The sequence below is a fragment of the Rhyacophila brunnea genome, unplaced genomic scaffold, assembly GCF_057557595.1.
Source record: "Rhyacophila brunnea isolate RB1 unplaced genomic scaffold, BYU_Rbru_1.0 scaffold_13, whole genome shotgun sequence".
Taxonomy (NCBI): domain Eukaryota; kingdom Metazoa; phylum Arthropoda; class Insecta; order Trichoptera; family Rhyacophilidae; genus Rhyacophila; species Rhyacophila brunnea.
Window position 1 is genome coordinate 37,693,898 of NW_028232785.1, and position 24,999 is coordinate 37,718,896.

Consider the following 24,999-nt stretch of genomic DNA (forward strand, 5'->3'; position numbering starts at 1 on the left):
TAGTCAGAGGTTACAAAAAAAGAAAAAATACAACAAACGAATTATGAATAGTAGAAGTGTCAGTAAAAAACCTAATAAGTAAAAACCCTATCTTATTAATATCAACACACTGGATAGCATATTATTATAATAAATCGTCAAACCTAATAATAGGTCATTATTCTTTATAAACAATAAAAATATTACACTCAAGAGGTGTAAATCATCAATTCTAAGAAAAATAATTAATGGAGTTAACTAATTAGATATTAGTCTTTAATAATACTCTTACATGGTACCTAGTTTTATAACATTATTTAAAAAAAATATATATTAGAAATAAATAGGGCAAAGTTGCAGCGCTTACCTATATTGAATGATTAACTTAACTTTCCTAGTAACCCTTTGTTATATCCTTTAAATGATTAATATTAATATTACCTAAATTACATTAATTACCATATACTTACAATTAACCCCCGTCCATATATCCCGCTTTATTATTTATCCAACCCATTGAATATTATATTACATTTACCTATTATATTACAAATAACATTACCAATTATATAGTACTCTATGTTCAATCTATCTTAGTAAACCCTTTACCTAACATGAATTTACTTGAAATTGTAATTACATTACATTATTACCTATATATACATGGTCTGTGACCGACTTTTCTCCTCCACAGTTCACCTTGAGAGGTGATGGGACCTGGCAAGGCAAACTGTGGGACTCATTTACATATTTAATCATGTTTAGCTTTGTCAAAGGGCAACTGTCATATTTCCAGTGGTAGATTTGGCTATTGAGGTCAGACCAAAATGGTTGGGTCTCCAACTACTCCCCCAGGGGGGCACTCACTCAGGGTCTACGAATTATGTTCGTGTCACTGGTTTGAGTTACAGTAGGTTATGGTTTGGTTTTTAGTCTCAAAAAACGAGGTCATTACACAATTCGTCGTCGCAAATTAAACACTTTCAACCATATAATAAAATTATGTCATTATAATGATACAGGCTATGTCTCGAACTGTGTTAACTCCACATATTGGCATAATTTTAGTAGGCTACATTTCTTACGAGTATACGAGAAATGTTTACAATATATACAAATTGAATAAAAACGTTTATGTACTTACTTTCCATGAATTCCATCAACAGCTCCATCTGATACCTATTGGCCATTGACATTTTGTTAATTCTGCAAAGGAATAAATAAATACACTTTTAGTATGATTCTTACATATTATTTTATAAAAGAAACACAGTATATTTGAAATCAAATCTGACTTACCGACGTATCTGTTCCTAGAAAAGTTTTTGCGCGCGCGAAATAGCCGTCAGATGAGGGCATAGACAAAAATATAATGCAAACTATAAGGCGATCATATAAATGTACACCCGATTTTTGGCAATTATTAGATTGCACTATTGGACACAGGAAGGAGTAGTACACTTAAACGGAAGAGTCAGAAAACACACTATCCCGTTATGACTACTCACTTCGGCCATGCTTCATTCGGGGATTGGCCTCATGGCGTAGTTTATAGTGTTTTAAGAGATTTATTATTAATATCGTGTTCGTTCAATCTTGGAAAAACATAGGTTTTATATAGAAAATATTAGTGCAAAAAAACTTTTATTAATTTATTTAAGTAAAAAAATACAAGTTTGATTAAAATAACATAATATTGTGTTGACAATGACTACAATACATACTTAAAATAAAATTCACAAAGATTCCGAGTTTCTATCAATTGCATCTCATTTGCGAATGCGTTTGTTTTAAAATTCCAGGATAAAACATAGTACCTACTTACATTCTAAAAATTCGGCACTAAAACAAGTGCGTGCCTGTACATCCTTGGCATTGGCGGGACGCTGCTCGCGTGCCAGGACTTCAGTGTCGTCTAGCTGGTTTATAAAAGCATTGATTATTTTTCTAATGTTCTTATAATTACGCGCGTGTTTTAACATGTACCTAAACCGATTTTTTTTTAAACGGTACATGTTTAAACACGCGCATTACTATGATCTTAATCCCTACTTCATTTATCGTTTGCCAATTGATGGTCACGGCCGTATGTTGTAGCTTAACCACTAGGAAATGACAATAGAAATGGTGTGTTTTAAAAAAATACTAACTTTTTTTTTAGGTAATTAATTATTATAAAGCAATCATTATTCGTAGGATGTTTAGCACATGTGAATGGTCAAAGACATAGCTTATAATCAGTGTCTTTAGAATTGTCTTCAAATGTGTTATTTGTGCCCATTTTTTAAATAATAAAATGCCTAATTCTTATCAAATTTGGTATCAAAAAGATTATAAAATATAATTTTTTCCTAAATATTATGTTACTATATAATATAAACATTTTTTTTACTAATAGTTTTGTAAATGCATTTAAAAATTAATAAATGTAAAAAATCTTATTACTACTGAACATGGCGTACTGAAATATGACTATATTCTAAAACTTTAGAGCGAGAGGTTAAAAAGAATCCTTTTTTATGTAATAAAAATATTATATGCAGTTATCAAATAATTAAAATAAATAAAAAGGATAATAAGGCTTCAAAATTATATAAATAGATTATCCATAACGTTTAAGGATTGTCCAGGCTTGTGCTCTGAAAATACCATAAAAGCTCCATTTTGACCTACGCTGAGCATATGGGCCGTTAAGATAACTAGATGTCGAGCATTTATATGAACACAGAATGCATTGATAAAGTTTTTCACCAGTATGTTTAAATTTATGTCTTAGGATTTTAGTTTAAGTAAGAGTGTAGTTTTGTCTCTTAAGATCACCAAGCTGCGAGCATTTATATGAACATACTTTTACATATATAGAGTTTTTCACCTGTATATGTCATTTGATATAAGCAAGTACAAAGCATCTATATATACATACATTGCATTCATAAGGTTTTTTATCAGTACGTAAAGTGTCACTTAATGTGTTTTGAGATGACCAAGTCGCGAGCATCTAAATGAACATAGATCTCATTTTTAAGGTTTTTCACTAGAACGTGCCACTTAATGTGTTTTGAGATGACCAAGTCGCGAGCATCTAAATGAACATAGATCTCATTTATAAGGTTTTTCACCAGTAAGTTAATTTTTTTTTTTTAAGATCACTAAGATGCTAACATCTATATGAACATACATTGCATATATAAGGTTTTTTACAAGAATGTCATTTTATGTGCTTTGAGATGACAAAGTTGCGAGCATCTAAATGAAAATACTTTTCATTTATAAGGTTTTCACCAGTATGTGTCATTTTATGTTTCTTTAGACTACCAAGTTGTTAGCAACCATATGCACATACAGCATCGAGCATCTATATGAACATATACTGCATTTATAAGGTTTTTCACCAGTATGTGACATTTTATGTTTCTTTAGTCTACTAAGATGAGAGCATCTATATAAACATACATTACATTGATAAGGTTTTTCACCAGTATGTGTCATTTTATGTTTCCTTAGATTACCAAGTTGCGAGCATCTACATGAACATAGATCTCATTTATATGGTTTTTCACCAGTATGTCATTTTATGTTTTTTTAAGATCACTAAGATGCGAGCATCTATATGAACATACATTGCATACATAAGGTTTTAAATGTGTTTTAAGATGACCAAGTTGCGAGCATCTAAAAGAAAATACTTTTCATTTATAAGGTTTTTTACCAATATGTGTCATTTTATGTTTCTTTAGACTACCAAGTTGCGAGAATCTATATGAACATACATTACATTTGTAAGGTTTTTCGCCGGTATGTATCATTTTATGTTTCTTTAGGCTACCAAGTTGCGAGCAACTATATGAACATACATTACATTTGTAAGGTTTTTCACCAGTATGTGTCATTTTATGTGTTTTGAGACTACCAAGTCGCGAGCATCTATATGAACATACATTGCATTTATGAGGTTTATCACCCGTATGAGTTATTTTATGTTTCTGAAGATCACCAAGTATCGAGCATCTATATGAACAGACACTGCATTTATAAGGTTTTTCATCAGTATGTGTCATTTTATGTGTTTTAAGATGACCAAGTTGCGAGCATCTATATGAACATACATTACATTTGTAAGGTTTTTCACCCGTATGAGTCATTTTATGTTTCTTAAGATCACCAAGTATCGAGCATCTATATGAACAGACACTGCATTTATAAGGTTTTTCACCAGTATGTGTCATTTTATGTGTTTTAAGATGACCAAGTTGCGAACATCTATATGAACATACATTGCATTTAAAGGGTTTTTCACCAGTATGTGTTTTTTTATGTATTTTAAGATTACCAAGTCGTGAGCATCTGAATAAACATACATTGCATTTATAAGGTTTTTCACCAATACTTGTATTTTTATTTGCTTTAATATAACTGTTTTGAGAAAATACTATGATTTGATTTTGATCATCAATCACGTCCATGTGAGCAATTTTGTGAGTTTTTAGAGCACTTCTGCTACCAAAAACTGCGCTACAAATGCAGCATATTAAATTACGTGAGAAATGGATTACTCTTCTTAGAATAAGGCGAAGTTCCTTCGAAGTATCTCGTTCTAAGATTTCTTTTTTAATGTCTTTCTCATCTATCGTGACTTCTGAATACTGCATCATTCTATCCTGGATTCCATCACCTGAGGATTGTTGACTGTCACCTGTATCGTGATGCTTTGTGAAAAATCTCTTGGTAGAAACCTAGAAAAAAAATTAATATTATCAATTGTTATGTGTTATAATATTCCATTTGTTATTTTTTTTCACTTTGCTTTTCAGCATTTTTGCAGACATTATTAAATAACGAAATGAGAGTAAAATGACAATAGTTTCGTTGGATAGTGAGCATAGGCCTGTGACACCTGTGTTCTTGGAGATGAAATTTTGACGACATAACTGCCTTATTATCAATTCTGTCGCTAAATAAAATTTCGTTTACCACCCATAACAAAACCAAAGTATGAACCAAGTAGTAAGTTCCGCAGTTCATACTGATCGGTTTAACAACTACTCAGGATGGGCTGTGGATGCCATGAGTCGACCTAAGCGGTAAGTATTATAGATGTAGTATATAGGATTAATTAAATAAATGTATAGGTATTACTGGTATGCATAACGAATACATATGTATTTAAATGTTTAATTGTATTGCCATAAGATCACCGAGCAAGTTTAATAGGCCATTACGCAATGCGTAGATTCGATTAAATTAATAATCATTTTATAATTGCCATTATATTATGATCAAAATGACATATCAGAATACGTCGTTGTTATATAGAATCGTGTAAAAAGCAACATATTTTATTATTATGCAAAATTTACGTAAATTTAATAATATAGTGCAAGCTCTCCTTATGTTTGCTATATAACTCCGTATGTCAGACAGAGCCAGCGCTCGGGCCAATTTTCCATACACGTTTTGTTTAAAGTATAACGTGCAATGAGTGGAAAGAGCACACACGAGGTAGCCAATTCTTTATAGACAAACTCCATACGAGTGAGCGAGATGATACCGTAATGCTAAAACAGAATTAATCAAAATTTGTGATGCCATAATTGATTTATATAAACTTACATATTATGTAGGTGTCAATACCATACCATCCAGCATGACTTGGCAGGAAACCATTAATTTATAACTACAATGTAACTTGCAACTTAATATTGTTAAAATTACAAAACAAGAGATTTATGTGAGTCAATCAATTTTCAACAGAAAGCTAATTTAGCAAAATAATATTATAATAAATCAATCAATAAAATCGCTAATTAATAAATAATGTAATGTTAGTTTACTATCACATGCACAAAAGTTGTTTGTATGAAAATCAATCTTGTTCAAGTATTAAAAACTGCATAATTGTTCAAATTAAAATCAATTATTTATAATTAACAAACGAGTCATGCATTGCACAATAAACCTCATAAGCATGATTATGAAAAATATTCAAGTAGTTGATCGCAGCATTTTTTATTGCATCGAATCACTATAAAACACTCAGTAGAAGAAAGCAACATCGTCTTTCACTCATCAAAGGTTGAACCGTAAGGTTATCGTGCGCTCCGCCCAATCGATTTCGTAAATCCATCAGAACGCATAATCGTGATTTCATTCAGCTAAATTATAATCTGTAAACTTATCTGTAATAATTAAAATAATATTTATTTGGAAGGAGATAATAAAACCAGGGTTCATTTTATTCACGCACCAAATTCTGAGTTGTTCCTTTCTTAGTCAACCTACCCTGCCTGTTCCTTATTCCATCTCACTCCGATGGATATGAGGCGAACATAATATATTAACTAATAGACTAAGATAATCTTAAGCCTTTATAGCTTTGTATTTATCCTTTAGACGAGTATGTCCAGACATAAGTAGAGATGAAACATCATAGTTTGTAAAGCTCAAAACTGGACGATATAACAATAAAGTTTAAACGCACATCCTTACAAGTCCAGTCGATGAGCTAAGGGATCATCATGTACGTAAACTATTAACTTCTCTTATTCAAGATGTAACTATTTGAGAGGTTAAACTTTATTAATTGAGTTAGCATTTACTTGGTAGAATTCCATTTTACAAGAAATGAAAATATAATTAATATAAATTCTACAGGTTTTTTTTTTTTTTTTATAAAGTTTGTCGATAGCTATTTCGGTTGTAACACCATTATCAAGACTATTCAGATAGGCCGTTTGCCTTTGCTTAAATACTTTACGTGTATAGATAGAGACAGAATACATTTTCTTATTTGTTCCAGCAATATTATGAATTTTTACATTATTATTAATTGTAATATTATTAATACTTTGAAAACCCTAAGTGGGTTTTTTAAAATGGATATCGAAATTTTCAAAATTTATCAAAATTACAGTGTTCGATGGTTATTTATTGACATTATTAATCAATTAAAATATTATTAGTATAATTGTCTTAATCGTGTGTTTAGATTATATTTAATAGTGGCGACGAATACATTACCAAATTTTCATTAATTATGTGATTACTTTTGGATAATTCGCGATTAATTTCCAACTGTTCAAGTAAATTTAATTTGAGACCTTTATTACATGTATGCAAACATTGTGGCGTTTCATTGTTGCTGATGCTATGCGAGTTTGATATCAAATGTTTAGCAAACTGAGAATCTGTTTTACCATTCCTAAAAGACCGGAGGTGCTCTTCAAAACGAGTTTTTATTGACCTGCCAGATTGACCAATGTAGCATAGACTACATGTGCCACATGTTATTTTATAAACTCCGCTTTTCTCCTGTTTGTTGATTTTATCTTTACTATTTTTTAAGTTTAATCCTAGATTATTATTAGCTTTGAATGCTACGTTAACGCTATGTTTAATTTCTTGATAAATTTTGTCTGAAATAATGCCGTGATAACCAATGGACTTGTAATAACGATTTGAATCTTTAACGTTAGGGTATATTGTTGATCTAGCTAATTTAAGTTGTTTTTTATATAATATTTTATCTACCATTGATGTTTCATATCCATTACTTAAGGCTATTTGTTTAATGGTATGTAGTTCATCCTCAAAATCTAATTTGTTCATGGGCACGCTAACTAGCCTGTGGATCATGGCATGGTATGCCGCCAACTTATGAATCCATGGATGTTGCGATCTTTTATGTATAGTAGTTTCAGTATAGGTGGGTTTTCTATATATTTTGAAGTTATGTTTATTATTAACCCTCTGAATAGTGAGGTCTAGAAAATTAATTCTGTTTTCTATCTCTACTTCGACCGTGAATTTAATATTGCAGTGCAATGCATTAGCCCTTTTGACGAACGAGTTAAGTTGACGGTCAGTTCCTTTCCAGCAAATCAAAATATCATCTACGTATCTATGGTAATATAATATGTCAGCTACTGAGTCTATTTTAAGTGATTCCGATTCGAATTTGTCCATAAAAAGTTCTGCGAGCAAAGGACTTAAAGGAGACCCCATAGGGACTCCGTCAAGTTGATTGTAAAACTCTGAATTAAATGAGAAATAGTTATTTTTTACACATAATTTCATTAAAGAATAAATTTCTTCTAACTCGAATGGGTGTACTTTAGCTTTTTCTAGTTTTTCGTACACTATTTCTAAACATTCTTTAACTGGAATATTAGTAAATAAACTGGTTACATCTAATGATACCAGCTTACAGTTGCTAGGTAAATCTATGGTATTTATTTTATTAATTAAGTCAACTGAATTTTCTACGCTTCTTTTGGCTTTGAAATTTGTTAGATGTTTAAAAATTTTATTAATATAATATGCTAATTTGACTGTTGGCGTATTCGTATATGATACCACGGGCCTAATAGGAATATAAGTCTTATGTATCTTCGGTTGACCATACAGTAAGGGTGCCATAGGATTCATAAGAGTATTATTAGCTAAGGCATTAGCTAGAGCTGATAACAATAAATTACTTAAACATACAACAGCTAAAATGATTTCGGATGCATTGCACATGAAGAAACGCGTGGTCAATAATGACGAAATTTCACATCTTAAATCTATTAAAAATAAAGTTAAAGATTACGACTTGGTGATCACCAAGGCAGATAAAGGCAACTCCGTTGTAATTATAAACAGAGCAGATTATTTAGAAAAAGTTAATAACTTTCTTAATCCGCGTGAGTTTGTTAAACTCAATAAAGACCCTACGTCTAAAATCGCATCTAAAGTTAAAACATTAATAAATGATTGCACTATCACTTTCCCCACCGAAGCTATCAAACGTAGTGTTACTCTTATGAATCCTATGGCACCCTTACTGTATGGTCAACCGAAGATACATAAGACTAATATTCCTATTAGGCCCGTGGTATCATATACGAATACGCCAACAGTCAAATTAGCATATTATATTAATAAAATTTTTAAACATCTAACAAATTTCAAAGCCAAAAGAAGCGTAGAAAATTCAGTTGACTTAATTAATAAAATAAATACCATAGATTTACCTAGCAACTGTAAGCTGGTATCATTAGATGTAACCAGTTTATTTACTAATATTCCAGTTAAAGAATGTTTAGAAATAGTGTACGAAAAACTAGAAAAAGCTAAAGTACACCCATTCGAGTTAGAAGAAATTTATTCTTTAATGAAATTATGTGTAAAAAATAACTATTTCTCATTTAATTCAGAGTTTTACAATCAACTTGACGGAGTCCCTATGGGGTCTCCTTTAAGTCCTTTGCTCGCAGAACTTTTTATGGACAAATTCGAATCGGAATCACTTAAAATAGACTCAGTAGCTGACATATTATATTACCATAGATACGTAGATGATATTTTGATTTGCTGGAAAGGAACTGACCGTCAACTTAACTCGTTCGTCAAAAGGGCTAATGCATTGCACTGCAATATTAAATTCACGGTCGAAGTAGAGATAGAAAACAGAATTAATTTTCTAGACCTCACTATTCAGAGGGTTAATAATAAACATAACTTCAAAATATATAGAAAACCCACCTATACTGAAACTACTATACATAAAGGATCGCAACATCCATGGATTCATAAGTTGGCGGCATACCATGCCATGATCCACAGGCTAGTTAGCGTGCCCATGAACAAATTAGATTTTGAGGATGAACTACATACCATTAAACAAATAGCCTTAAGTAATGGATATGAAACATCAATGGTAGATAAAATATTATATAAAAAACAACTTAAATTAGCTAGATCAACAATATACCCTAACGTTAAAGATTCAAATCGTTATTACAAGTCCATTGGTTATCACGGCATTATTTCAGACAAAATTTATCAAGAAATTAAACATAGCGTTAACGTAGCATTCAAAGCTAATAATAATCTAGGATTAAACTTAAAAAATAGTAAAGATAAAATCAACAAACAGGAGAAAAGCGGAGTTTATAAAATAACATGTGGCACATGTAGTCTATGCTACATTGGTCAATCTGGCAGGTCAATAAAAACTCGTTTTGAAGAGCACCTCCGGTCTTTTAGGAATGGTAAAACAGATTCTCAGTTTGCTAAACATTTGATATCAAACTCGCATAGCATCAGCAACAATGAAACGCCACAATGTTTGCATACATGTAATAAAGGTCTCAAATTAAATTTACTTGAACAGTTGGAAATTAATCGCGAATTATCCAAAAGTAATCACATAATTAATGAAAATTTGGTAATGTATTCGTCGCCACTATTAAATATAATCTAAACACACGATTAAGACAATTATACTAATAATATTTTAATTGATTAATAATGTCAATAAATAACCATCGAACACTGTAATTTTGATAAATTTTGAAAATTTCGAAATCCATTTTAAAAAACCCACTTAGGGTTTTCAAAGTATTAATAATATTACAATTAATAATAATGTAAAAATTCATAATATTGCTGGAACAAATAAGAAAATGTATTCTGTCTCTATCTATACACGTATAGTATTTAAGCAAAGGCAAACGGCCTATCTGAATAGTCTTGATAATGGTGTTACAACCGAAATAGCTATCGACAAACTTAAAAAAAAAAAAAAAAAAAAACCTGTAGAATTTATATTAATTATATTTTCATTTCTTGTAGGTTAAACTTTAATCCGCGCAGCGTGTCTCTTCTTTTTCTGGTTAAACTTGATTGGCTCTCGTACATAGCTAGATGCCACGTAGAGGTGTTGTAGGGAATGTTAAAGTATCAAAATTTCTTACTCCTGATTACCCGAGCTTTTTCTAAGGTAGCTCGTTCATTAGCTAATAACTAATTCTATCTTTCATATACCTTTTTGGGTAAATTTCTGTGCAAGTACTAACCCCCATCCGCGAGTATACTTACGTTTTTCCTAGTTCTTCTTAGAACCGCTATAAGTAATAAGGGAAACATACGTGAGATTTTTAGTATATCTGCAAACCATTAGCATTCATATTATATTTACCTATCGTTCAAACCATTAAATTATCCATACAGAGATATACTTTCTATAGAGAGAGACAGGAGGAGTGTCCCCTTTTAATCCATTTTCTCCCAAAGTCCCTCCGGGCGCCTATCAAAAGAGCCCGAATTTCTATAGAATTCAGTTCCGTTCAAGTGATATTCTCCAAAACACGCGCAGGATCTCTTCAGTGAAAACTTCGCACTTTTCGTAAAAGTCTTCGTAAACAGAAGCACTTTCACATCCGAAAGTAAACCACTAACAAGTTTACCTAGCGATAATAATTATTAGTCATAGTCCGATGACTCACCAGTATTAATGATCGCGAATAAGTTCCTAAGTACTTCGATCAGCAGTTTCGCCGCGAGTACATCCTAATTACGTGTGCGGTTCTCCAACTTTCTAATTAGCGACTCATACATCTAAGCCGCCTAGTGTAAATCTAGACATTATAAATAATTATATAAATCGTTTCCATTAATTTTAATAAGGTGTAAAACTTACGTTTTATAAATAAATAAATGAATAAATAAACATTTTATAACTTTCATTATATAACCGAGTTCCTCGAACAAAAGACAATTAGAAAAATTATATAAATACTTCTATAAATAAACTATAGACATTATTAAGACTTTTATAAGTTAATGAAAATTAAATAAATAACTATTTATACATAAATTTGGACTTTAATACTCAATAAAATTCTACGAATTTGTTCCTATAATTATTAATATAAACCATATATTTTTTTTACAGTTTTTCTAAGAACTATATTATGCAATATATAAATTATATGTGACCTTGACCATGAATTAGATATCGTTATACTGAACGTGAGTTTTATTCGTTAAAATAACTGTAGTGAAGCACCATCATCGAGTAAACACTCACTACAAGATACTACTCCATATTGGAGAAAGTGTTGTAGGGTGTAGGAATGATTATTAGACAACGAAACTCAAAATTACTATATCCAGTGAAAACTTCTATGGTTGATTTCAATATTTCGTGAATTTGGAATATTATTATTAAATCAGTATAATTCATTTATAAATTTAATTAATAACGTTGGGCTTGCCCACTCTTGCGGCACATACCGCTTTCGCCTATTAATTATTGGTTTTTAATGAATGAATAGCTGTTTCAGGTTTTCCATAAACTTTTGATTGTATAATCTAAGGTAAAGTAGGGTGGGGGATGCAATCACTTATTCATACTAAAAATAAACGCTACATGCAAGGAGAAGCGGACAAAGAATATCTTACTTGAGAGATGAATTTTTATCCACTGCACGTAACTACACTCGCTGAAGATGAAAAAGACAATCGAGATTTCGTATTTTATGGCAGATGAAATATTATAATTATTTGGTACTACATTAAATCACCGATTTCGTGATATTTCAACTCGATTCGCTTGAAATACCATTACCTCTCTGTTTTCAAGATTCTACAACGGAAAAAAAGAGTTTTATTTTTTGCTTAGATAGAACATACGATAGGGTTAATCGTCAAACCGACCTGTAATACTGCGCATCCTTTTTGACACTTATGATCAGTATTTAGACAGGCAAATCATGAATAGGGTGACGATCGAACAGCGATTCAAAGATATAAATAATGTTTTACTTAAGCGATGACACTTATTTTGGGCTAAACGGGTTTGTTAATAAACAAAATTGGCGCATATGGGGTCCAATCTGGAAGAGACCCTACAGATTTCTTTACATAAAAATAATGCATTAGCTTGTGCGGTTTACATGCTGATGGAATCATCGAACCTTATCTATTAAAAAAGAGGCGGGAGCTCGCGTTGCCGTCAATGGAGATCATAAGGCACTGGCCCATGATCAATGATATTTGTTGCTGTTGCAAATATGGATGGGATTGATCCGAACAGTATGTGGTGTCAACAGGATAAAACTACGTATCAGGATACGACCGCAACCATTGACTTATTGCATTAGGTTTATTTATGATATAAACCTGTCAATTTGATTCCAAGTCGTGCGATTTGATATGGAATATTTCCAGAGTGGCTAGGTGACGCTGATAAGCCATACATAATTGACGCCTTGAAAACCAACATTGTTAGTGCTATTTGTAATATACGGCAGCAGTGCTCGACAAGTGGCCCAAAACCGGACGTACAGAATGCACTTCGTCAAGAACTCCGCGGTGGCCATATACCACAAAATTAATAATAATAATTAATAATAATAGGTTTTGAATGCAAATTCAAAGATTGGATAACATAATTGACTGATGTCAATGAAATATGTTCACTCTGCAATTGTGCTATGTTTATTCCTGATATTTCTTGATAAAATAACTAATGATCACCTAAATAACGTAACGATGGCCGAACAGCTTACGCGTCGGGATGCGTGCGATAAACCTCCTCTTTGCTGGAAGCAATTTTTTTATAAACAATAGAACAAATTAACTTTTTTTTTTTTACATAATATCTTACCTTGCATGACTTAAAAGGCACTTACGGGAGAATAATTAACCGTATAGTGGATCGCAATTTAAGATACCTATTCACATTAAAAATTGCTTTACAATCGAATGATTGTGATGTATAAATTATCATAATTAAATACTCACGATTTAACGAAAGATGTACAGACCAACACATATATTGTATTAACATATTATTAGTGTAAGCTAAAACCAACAAATGAAACAAGTTGGAGCGAATTAATAATGGTGTAATGAGTTTCAAAGATGCATTTTCAAATTTCAACCTTCTATATTATAAGACAGCACACATTATGTCTACTTACGATTGGCCTGTAATCTGAATGCGAACAACCCGGTTGAGGGTATTCATCATCATATAATGGGTGTAAAACATCTTCAATAATCTCGCGCTTGACGACGGCTTGTTGATCATCTGTCTCAGATTTTATATTAGAGAGGTCAGCCATTGGGCACTGAAAGAAGTAATTATTTTATTTTGTAAACACGGTAAAACCAGTTTCTGTTCTTGTAACATCCATAAACAATGTATAATAATTATATTTAACATGATTAAGCAGATAACCTATCCTATAATATCACAGATGTATCGTAGCTGTCAAATTGCTTAATCAAGTATTCTTTTGAAACAAAGTTTAATGTCATCGAATGTCCTTACATTACCTTACCTTACTTATAACATATTATTATAATAGTATACTTATCGTTATTAATCTCAATCTAAAAAAATTGTAAAAGAATTTAGTCTCCAAAAACTAACCTCGAAATTGCAACTTGAAACGTCCGCATTCTCTTGCGTAACATGAAAGCGAGGGTCCGGGTTGTTTGGGTGGCTAGTCAGGGTATCAAACAAAGGCTTGCCTTCTATATCGGAGTGTCCTCCATCACATTCTTGCTTTACATCCATGTTAAGGGTTATATTTTCCAAAAGCAACGCGTTACGTGACATACAGGATCCTTTCAAGGTAATGTTAGAATAGTGTTGCCGCAATACTGAAAAGTATTTTCGTGAGAACTACCTATAATAAAAATACACACTTGACACGGAGACACACTTTAATAATATGTATGTTTTGTTGTCTAAACACAACGATGGTACGAATATGATCATCAGCATTTCCTCAATCGTAACGAGAACAGCGCATCTCAGTATAAAATAACAAATAAATCAAGTTGGGGTTTTTTTTCCTATAATGTCAACACTGACGATATCTTTTTCTCGGTGACGGCTCCACTCTCTCCTAGTGTCCAGCGACAGGACATACGTTTTAGTTAAGATAAGGCCATCCTCCCACGGCGCAACTGAAGTCCGACGGAACTGAAACTAAAATTCCAGCCAGTATCTAGCTAATGTATTTCAATGGCGGCTCGCTGACGGCGAGACTGGAATCTCTCAGCTTCAAAACGGTCGCGAAGAGACGCGACATGCTAGTCGCGCGGTCTCTGAAGTTTCCAGTCACCGTCAAACAGTGGTACCAACATCATAAGATTTCGGTGAAAAATCATATTTTCTTACCAAAATTGGTTAAATATTAATAGGAAAATTAAAATAACATTATGTAAACGCTGCAGCGCGCGTGTTGTCAGTTTTTGTTCAACACAGCTGATAGTCCAGTTTGACAGTTTGAGGTTATGTGATTATTATTTCAACTGGGTTTCGCATTGGTCAGTTTATGAGTTCCTTTACAAACCAGTTCCATCAGATTTCAGTTGCGCCGTGGGAGGATGGCCTAAGTGTTCTACATTTAGTCGGTGTTCTTGTCATTAGCATCTGTACCATAATATCTACAAAATTTAATAGGTACATTCTTGTTTATCAGATAATAGCTACACGGAATATTATTCACTGCATTTCGGCAATACTTATATAATAGGTACTACAACAGAACAGAAAGTTGTCAAGTTGTCTCTAGCACATTGCATACGATTGTTGATACGCAAACATGGAAGTTAAGCGAAAATGTGATGGAGACCAATCTGGTACTGAAGACAAGTTTGATGTAACAACTAGCCATCAAAACAGCACTGACACGCGCACCTATATAAAGCAGGAGAACACAGACGATTTCAGTTGCGATTTTGAGGTTAGTTTTTATTTATTAAGTCCTTTCCTGTGATTTTTTATAATTATTTTATCAGAATACCTACGATAAGTTTATTTTTTACAATTTGTTTAAGAACATACGAGGATGTCAAACTTTCTTTCAAAAATCTTTTGACATACCTACATATAGACAGCTACCTACCTCAATTATATAAGTAAGTATTGTTATAAAATAGGTACGCGAGTTCAAAATTGTTTTTTTATATGATTACAAAAATGTATAACGTTTCTTTCAGAACCCGGCAACGCGTCTCGCTGAAATTAATCCCGAGATTGACCTCCAGCTGGTTGACGTTAAACGAGAGTTCGTTGCAGACGCAAAACACACATTCCATGATGAAGATCCAACACCTGGATGTTCGCATTCAGATAACGGACCAGTACATCAGGTAATTGTATATGATGCGATATTTTCTTCCATTATCTATGTATCCTATCACAGCTTTGTGACTAAATTTCAAAAGGTACATATTATCCTCGTCTCGGTTACACACGCTTCGTACAACTACAGTATTTGAATGTGATGTCTGTCACTGATGATGACCAATCGACCTAATCTGTCAGAAAGTACTTTTGTCATAACATTATTGTTTGTATGTAGCAGAATAATGCTGCGATGACATTATGCTCACGTCACATGCTGGCATGTCGACTAAGTTAGTCTGTGGTTTCGTCATTCCGCAAAATATTTTGAATGGTCTAATTTCAATGAACTTTAACAGTTTATACGTGTACGTACTTAAAAATTACTTGCGTCATTTCATCCATACATAATATTGTGAACAGTATTTCTCCAACTTAAGATACGAGACACTGAGCATATCTTTATGCACAAGCATTTCTCAAACGAGTGATCCCACTGTTCAGCTGTCAAAATTAGATCCCAGATTGCCCGTAAAACAACATAGGTAACTATAAGGTCTTTCTCGTTTCGTATTGAATTATCAAAAAATAGCAAATCAAATTTTAACCTTTCATTGTTTTTGTTATAAATATACATTCCTGTTATTCGTCAGTTCGTCACTGTTCTGGCAGAAGACACTAATTCGAAAAAATTACATCGAGTTAGTTATACCTAAGTGTTCCTTATTTCAGGTATATGATGGTACAGAAGTATATGATGTTGTGAGTCACATAATATAGGAACAATTACCCATAACTTAGGTTTTTAAATACCTATTTTTTGTGTTTTACTGCTGAGTGACCAATCAATGGAGGGTGGACAACGATTGTACCTCTTCCCTAATATCGATTTCAAAAAAATATGAAGCATTTAATTATGCATTACATTTGTAGAAGCGTAGAAGGTGTGTTAATGTTAGCGTACTATTTATCATAAAACTCATCTATGAAAATCAAATCATTCCCTGTGCCAAGACAGCTGAAAATATCGATTTGGAATAGCATTTTAAAACTCGTATTTTTATTAGCAGTGTATCCATACTGTAACGTTATTTATAACCGCTACTATTATAAATACGTCACTAACCACCTGGCAATACTAAACGCATTTGAACAAGCAGGCGTTATGTTGGCCGCCTGAATATATTCGATTTAACTACGTCCCCATTTAGTCACTTCAACGCCGACTTCCTCTTCAACTTTTAAATTCTGGTTTTACACCGAGAAGTTTTGTGCATGCGCAGAGGAGATGAATCCGTTTTACTGTCTACATTCGTTCATCACAGCTTACACTTCGTTGAGTCATAGATTATACATCGAAATAGATTCGCAGGTGATGAATAAAATTATTCACGGTAATACAGCGCCACCACGGAGCGTACGGGAAACGAGTGTAAAAAGTTAAAAGAAAACAGTAAAATTTGGAATAACAAATACTTAATTATATTATTTATTTTTTTAAACTTATTATCACAATCATATTTGTAATAAATAAGCATAATTGAGTGTGTCCTAACGACAAAACAGTCATGGAACTAGTTTAGTGCCATTTATCGGTGCACTTTGTATTGCATTAATGATATTTATTCTTGTATGGATATTCACCCTCGCAAATAAAATATTCTATGCCCGAACGTCATACGAATAATTCTGATTGTCAAAATAAATATTACAATTATACTAGTTATATTGTAATTACATCAATTTAAGTTGAAGAGATTTAAATTTAATGATATAATATATTTTCTGACTACTGTTCGAATAATGAGGGCAACAGAATCGAATGAAAACGAGGTCCATTTACCTGGAACACCCAATGTTAAAACTCCAACTTTTTTTGCGTGCATTTGTTTGTGCATCGTTAGTGCACGTTTGTGCACGATTTTTTTTCGTTTGTGCACCTATAATAACCGAAAAATTCCAATTTCAAATTGGGTGTTCCAGCTAAACGTTGCGTCACCCAATGTTGAAATTTCAACTTTTTCCGAGTGCATTCGTTTGTGCATCGTTAGTGCACGTTTGTGCACGCGTTTTTTTCGTTTGTGCACGCACATTAAGGGGGTTATTCGCATTTCAATTTGGGTGACCCAGCTAAATGCTGGATACTTGTGTCACTAAACATGTGTTTTTCCCTAAATTTAAATTGTACACACTTGTGTGTTGGTAGTGAACGTTAGTGCACGATTTTTTTTTGCTTTTTCACTTATATTTAGCGCGCTATTCAATTTTAAAGTTTGTATGCAAAACCTGACTGGGTGAGTTTAAAAAAATATTTTGTAGTTAAATCTCTTGTTGCAAAGCTAGTGCGCAATTATGCATACTTTTTTATTTTTTTTCTCATATAGTGCGTGAGTTATTCTATATGAAATATTTAATGAACGTTAAGTAGAACCACCCAACAAACTTTTTAAATTTTTTATTAAGTCATCAAGTTGTCTTATATTGGCTTACGTTTGTGCACGTGCTTTTTTGTTTTATCGATTATATCGTGAGAGATATTATTTTTTAAATTTTAGGGACTTGATACTTGTACCATTAAATTTGCCCTAAAATTTTTTTGGTTAGTGCATCCTATTAAGTTAATTTATGTAAACTTTTAGCACGATTTAAAAAAAATTTATCTCTTATATTAAGCTAGTAATTAGATTTTGAGTGGCCGTCAAGTTTTAAAACCAAACATTTTTTTTCCACATTTTTTAAATGCACACCTTTGAGTAATTTAATTACATGATTTTTCATGAAGTTTTTATTGTTTTTCCATTTAAATTACGCGAAAAATTCGCATTTTTCCATTTTCACTAAGTACCCCGTCAAAATGTCCTGAACAAAAACGACCGCATCCGTTTGGAACATCCAGTCAAAAGAGTCTCCTCAAAATAGCCAAAACGGTGTAAGGTGCACTAAATATGTCGGTTTATAATAGACTACCTCAAAATTGACAATCTGATTACACAAAAGTGTCAAAATTACAAAATCATTCAACTTTCTTAACATTTATTTATGATTTTGAATGGATCAATGTCAGTTTAATAAGGAAAAATGCAGTCAATTATATAATTATACTTACCTACTGTTTTTTAAAATGATCTGTAATAAAAATAAATACCGTTAAGTTATTAGAATACAATTAGGTATGCATACTTTTGAAAAATGCAATAGGTATGTTTTTATGCAACGATATTTTCCTCAAAAGATAATATTGGAATGACATTTATATTTTTTTTTATATAAAGGGGTTAACTTGCAGGCACTTAACTCTTCCTAATAATATTTGCTTCTTCTTTTTCTCTGTTTCTCCAGGTGGTGCAACGTATGCTTGTAGTTCTGGTAGGTGTTATGTTAGGAGAGAAGTGTTAGTCACTTCATATTATGCTATTCAGAATCGATATCAAATAAAGTTTTGTAGGTTCTTTAAAAAGTTATTGCCTCTGACAGCTTCGACAATTGTTTCACGCAAATGGTTTTCTTTTGAATGTGTGTGTTTATTAGTTCTTAAACAACGTACCTACTTACATATCTGTTTACATTTATATTTAAACTCATCACGATTATGAGTTTTTAAATGACATATTTGTTTAGGTAAGTACTACTTACTTTCAAAATAAAATTCATCACACGCAAATGGTTTTTCTCCTGTTTCATTTTATGAGCGTTAAGATGATTTTGTGCCGAGCCTCCGTATAAGTAGTCAATTTATTTAAAAGGTAATTCACCATTTTGTATCTTTACATATGTTTGAAGATTACTCCGTCGCGAGCATCCAAATGAACATACATTGCATTTATAAGATTTTTCACGAGTATGTTCTATATAATAAGTACATATTCATTTCATGTCTTTTAAGACAACAAAGTCGTAGGCATTTATATGAATATACATCGAATTTTAAAGGTTTTCACCAGAATTTGTCATTTGTTAGTTTTTAAGATGACTTAGTTGCGAGCATCTATATGAACATACATTGCATTTATAAGGTTTTTCACCATCCACCAAAAATGGCCGCGTGGCTTAAGCGTTGGCATATTGCGTCAAGGGTCCCTAGTTCCAATCCTCGGTCCGGAAAGTACGCATATTATTCGCGAAAATCTATATGAACATACATTGCATTTATTAGATTTTTCATCAGAATGTGTCATTTTGTGTCTTTTAAACCTTTAATTTGCGAGCATCTATATGAACATAAATCGCATTCGTTAGTGTGTGCACTAGTATTGTCATTCCACATGTTTTTAAACTACTAGGTTTTTTAAATGACATATTTGATTACATTTCAAAGTCATCACTCATTACACGCAACTGGTTTTTCTCCTGAATGTGTAAGTTTATGAGTTCTTAAACAACGTATTCGATACGATGCTGCCAAAAGTTGGTAAGTTGATAGTTTAGGTATTTTGAGTTTACCACGGATAAGATGTCTATACTTATATACGTTTGCCATATAAAAATATCAAGTTCATCACATTTTTAAAACATAGTTTCTTTAGCAGCTATTCATTATGCTAAAAATACGTAACTCTTGATCGTTCAATTTACCAACATCAGAAGACTGTGAAGATGTTTACAGTTTTAATTTAGATAAGAATCTAACTAATGAAACGCAGTGGTAAAATCTTTGTAATACTATTACCTAACAGTTTTATTATTTTTCAATAGTTAAGTTAAAATATAGGACTTCCGAAATATGTTTGTAAATATTATGGTAAAATGGCATAGAAATTACATTATTTTCAACAGAAAGTATATGGAAGAATTATCAGAAACATATTCAAATAACATAAACTTATTCAATGAAAGAACTTATGAACTTACACATTAAGGAGAAAAACCTTTTGCGTGTGATGAATGTGATTTCCAATATAATCAAATATGTAATTTAAAAATACCTAGTAAGCTTAAAACATATGGAATGGCAATACTGATAAAAACCTTTAAAATGCGATGAAAGTTCATATAGATCCTCGCAAATTAGTTGTCTTCGATTCCCATCTTGGTTGTATACTCATGGCTGAGGATCTTGACCACTGTTAAATTTTGTTATCCTTTGAGCGACTAAGACTTTCAAGCCTTCTCGATGTTCAGTTTCTCGCAAAGCAGAATAAATGGTGGCCGCAGTAATCGTAAAAGACATGATATGACAAATTCTTTCGAAGAACCTAAATTTAATCAGTGCACAAATAGCTGCTCGCAACACAGTAGTTTAAAAAGACAAAAGTGATAATAAATAGTGTTGAAAAACCTTATCAATGCAATTATTGTTTATAAAGATGCTCGCAACCTAGAAACATTAAAATCTATAATATGAAACATAACGGGGGACACCCTCATTAATGCGATTTGTGTACATATAGATGCTCGCGAATTAATATTTTAGAAGACAAACAATGGCATATTCTAATGAAAAACTTTATAAATGCCATGAACGTATATAAGTATAGACATATTATCCGTGGTAAACTCAAAATACCTAAACTATCAACTTACCAACTTTTGGCAGCATCGTATCGAATACGTTGTTTAAGAACTCATAAACTTACACATTCAGGAGAAAAACCAGTTGCGTGTAATGAGTGATGACTTTGAAATGTAATCAAATATGTCATTTAAAAAACCTAGTAGTCTAAAAACATGTGGAATGACAATACTGGTGCACACACTGACGAATGCGATTTATGTTCATATAGATGCTCGCAAATTAAAGGTTTAAAAGACACAAAATGACACATTCTGATGAAAAATCTAATAAATGCAATGTATGTTCATATAGATTTTCGCGAATAATATGCGTACTTTCCAGACCGAGGATTGGAACTAGGGACCCTTGACGCAATATGCCAACGCTTAAGCCACGCGGCTATTTTTGGTGGATGGTGAAAAACCTTATAAATGCAATGTATGTTCATATAGATGCTCGCAACTAAGTCATCTTAAAAACTAACAAATGACAAATTCTGGTGAAAAACCTTTAAAATTCGATGTATATTCATATAAATGCCTACGACTTTGTTGTCTTATGCCAGCGCTCCATTGGCGAGCCAAAAGTCCGACGACAATAAGTCTTCAGATTTTTCTACGTTCTGCTACTGGCCAACAGACGTTCAACGAAACGAGTACCTATATAATTAATTTGACGAGTAAAACAGTCGACTTTGACAGCATAGATAATATACGTATATCTGACAGTTAAATCGTGATGGCGTTAAATGATACCGACGTTTTATGTTTTTTGGGTTATTGGGTGGCAGATAATGTAATAACGAAGCAAAGGGTACACAAATACTGGGTGAAACATTGGATAAGGAAACGAACGACATTATCCCACACAAATTTAATACGAGAATTGCGTTTGCAACCGAGCGATTTCCGCAATTATTTGCGAATGTCGGAGGATGTATACACAGAACTGTATAATTTGGTCTCCCCATTTATTAAAAAAAAAAATACTATGATGAGGGAAGCTATTTCTCCTCATGATAGATTATGTGCAACCCTGCGATTTTTGGCTGCCGGCGGAACATTCACTGACTTGCATTATAGAACTGCGATTGGAAGACAAACTCTGGGCAAGATAATTCCCGAAACTTGCCAAGTCATCATTGACGTTTTGAAAGGAGAATATTTCAAGGTGTGTATTATATTATACGTCATCTAATAAAGTTGGGCAAATTTACAAATATATCATTAACAAGTAGACATTGGTTGGTCTTATAAAGTGAACGTTTAGTGGATTGTTTTTCCTATATAAATCATAGACGGCAACATCATAAGAATGGCAGACAAGATGCATTTGAGATAGGTATATATATAGTCACAAATAAGGCCATCGTTGACATGCTAAATATTCAATAGACCATTAGAATGCTGTACCTAGCCAGGACTCTCCATATAGGCTGTAAGCAAGCTGCTTAATTATTCCTGTTGAATGTATTGTAATACTAGTCATATTCTTCGAAAAGCAAGCATGGAATTTGATTTCTAAATGAGGCCACATAATAATATAGGTTTGCTAACATAGCTCAAATACTTACCATTTGTTGTATCGCTTAAGCTAAGGTTTATAGGCATAAAAACAAACAAAAAAACAAATATTTTTACAAGATATTTATTCATACAAAAAACATTAATTTATTATACCGGCTTTTGTACATTTTTGCTTAATATACGATAAACTGGTTGAGTATGAACAGTAGTTGCTGGCATTATTTTGTCACTTTGTCCCATAAAGGCAACTTCATGCATCAGCTTCTCGGCCAGCAATCTTTGTCCCTGTGACATCAATCGTAGTTTCATGGCCATCATTTTGCCAAAAACATCAAATTCATCTTCATTCTTGCTTAGTTTGTCGGTGATTAATTCTAACACTTTGTTGGCGCTATCATTCGATTTTTTTCGTTTGAACGATGGGGGTTCTGGTGCTCTATTGAGATTCGACCTTGGAGTAGTCGACAACGTGGATGTTGAAGGCGAATATTCTATCTGTAAATAAAATGTTGATTATTTTTTGTTGCAGTTCCCTGATACGCACGAAGAAATGGAGACGATTGCAGAAGAATTTAATAGTAAATGGCAATTTCCAAATTGCCTGGGCGCAGTTGATGGGAAACACATTGCAATCGTGCCACCTGCAGGCGCCGGCTCCCACTTTTATAATTACAAACATTTCCACAGCATTGTTTTGATGGCGATTGCAAATGCTAATTATGAATTTATTTATGTTGATGTTGGAACAAATGGACGTATTTCTGATGGAGGCGTACTGAGAAAATCTGATTTTTTCAAACGTTTAGACGAAGGCAGATTAAAAATACCTGCACCAAAAAAACCTACTGCTAATTCTGATGCACTGCCATTTGTTTATATTGGCGATGAAGCCTTTGCATTACGTAACGATTTCATAAAGCCGTATTCACAAAGGCACAGTAAAAGAATATATAATTATCGGACATGCAGAGCCAGGCGAATTATAGAAAATGTTTTTGGCATTTTAGCTGCTAGATTCCGCATTTTTCAAGCTCCAATAAACATGAAAATTGAAAATATCACCTATACCGGGGCTGTCACATGGCAAGAAAGTATGATAAGCAATAGATAAATTAAACCAATGTAACAATTTAGTTAAAATGTTTTACCTCAATACAATCTTCGTTGTTTAACGAGTTGGAGTAACTCTCATCAGGACACATGTTTTCCAAATCGTCCACCATGCTGGATATTGAGCTCGATTCTGTAAAACAAAATGTAAATTGTTAAAATACAACATAATACTCAAACTTGTTTTTTATTATCTCTCCCCTAAGTACCCATTCCTTCATACGGTTAATATTGATATTGGTATAATTGGTGTAATCCAGTATATCGGATATTTTCAAAATGTGTTTTCCGCTGTATTCCTCATAACCAAACTGTACCATTAATTTTGATTGATGATTGACGATTTATTGATTGTCTCTGAAGGAACCTAACTCGAGCGATTTTTGATTTTATGATCATTTCTTTTCTTCTTCTTTCGACCATGTCCGATCATAATATGGACCTCCACGGAGTGGAGGTTTGTATTGACAGATTTTGTTTTTACGAGAAATGGATGTCAGCCACTTGCTCAACATATTAGGTCCATACTCTGACTCATACACAAATTGAAATTCAATGTGTACTTGTCAGACCCAGGATTTGAACCTGGGACCCGACCACGACTCAATAAGCCGCGCTTCCACCGCCATGATCGTACCTATATATTATTATTTCTTACCTACCTCAGCAAAGAATAAATAATTTTATTGTGACTAGAAATGATTCATAGCTGTATGTTTTAATTGCTTAATAGTAGCTAATCTAATGCGATGTCACTTTCAGAGATACGACAATGTCATAGTCTGCACGTGTATAATAAATAGCTTTAAAGCATTCCCTCGTACCTATATATTATTATTATTTATTACCTACCTCGGCAAAGAATAAGAAATTTTATTGTGACTAGAAATGATTCATAGCTGTATGTTTTAATTGCTTAATAGTAGCTAATCTAATGTGATGTCACTTTCAGAGCTAGGTACGACAATTTCATAATCTGCACG

At 32.6% G+C, this 24,999-nt stretch overlaps 1 protein-coding gene across 1 annotated transcript in view; it reads right to left on the minus strand.

Moving 5' to 3' along the window:
- Positions 1-24,999, minus strand: part of LOC147077451 (uncharacterized) — a 460,029-nt gene that overhangs the window by 92,692 nt on the left and 342,338 nt on the right. The window contains exon 6 of the mRNA XM_085941096.1: positions 13,728-13,877. Coding sequence (XP_085797222.1) covers positions 13,728-13,877 — 150 coding nt within the window. The remainder of the gene's footprint in view (positions 1-13,727; positions 13,878-24,999) is intronic.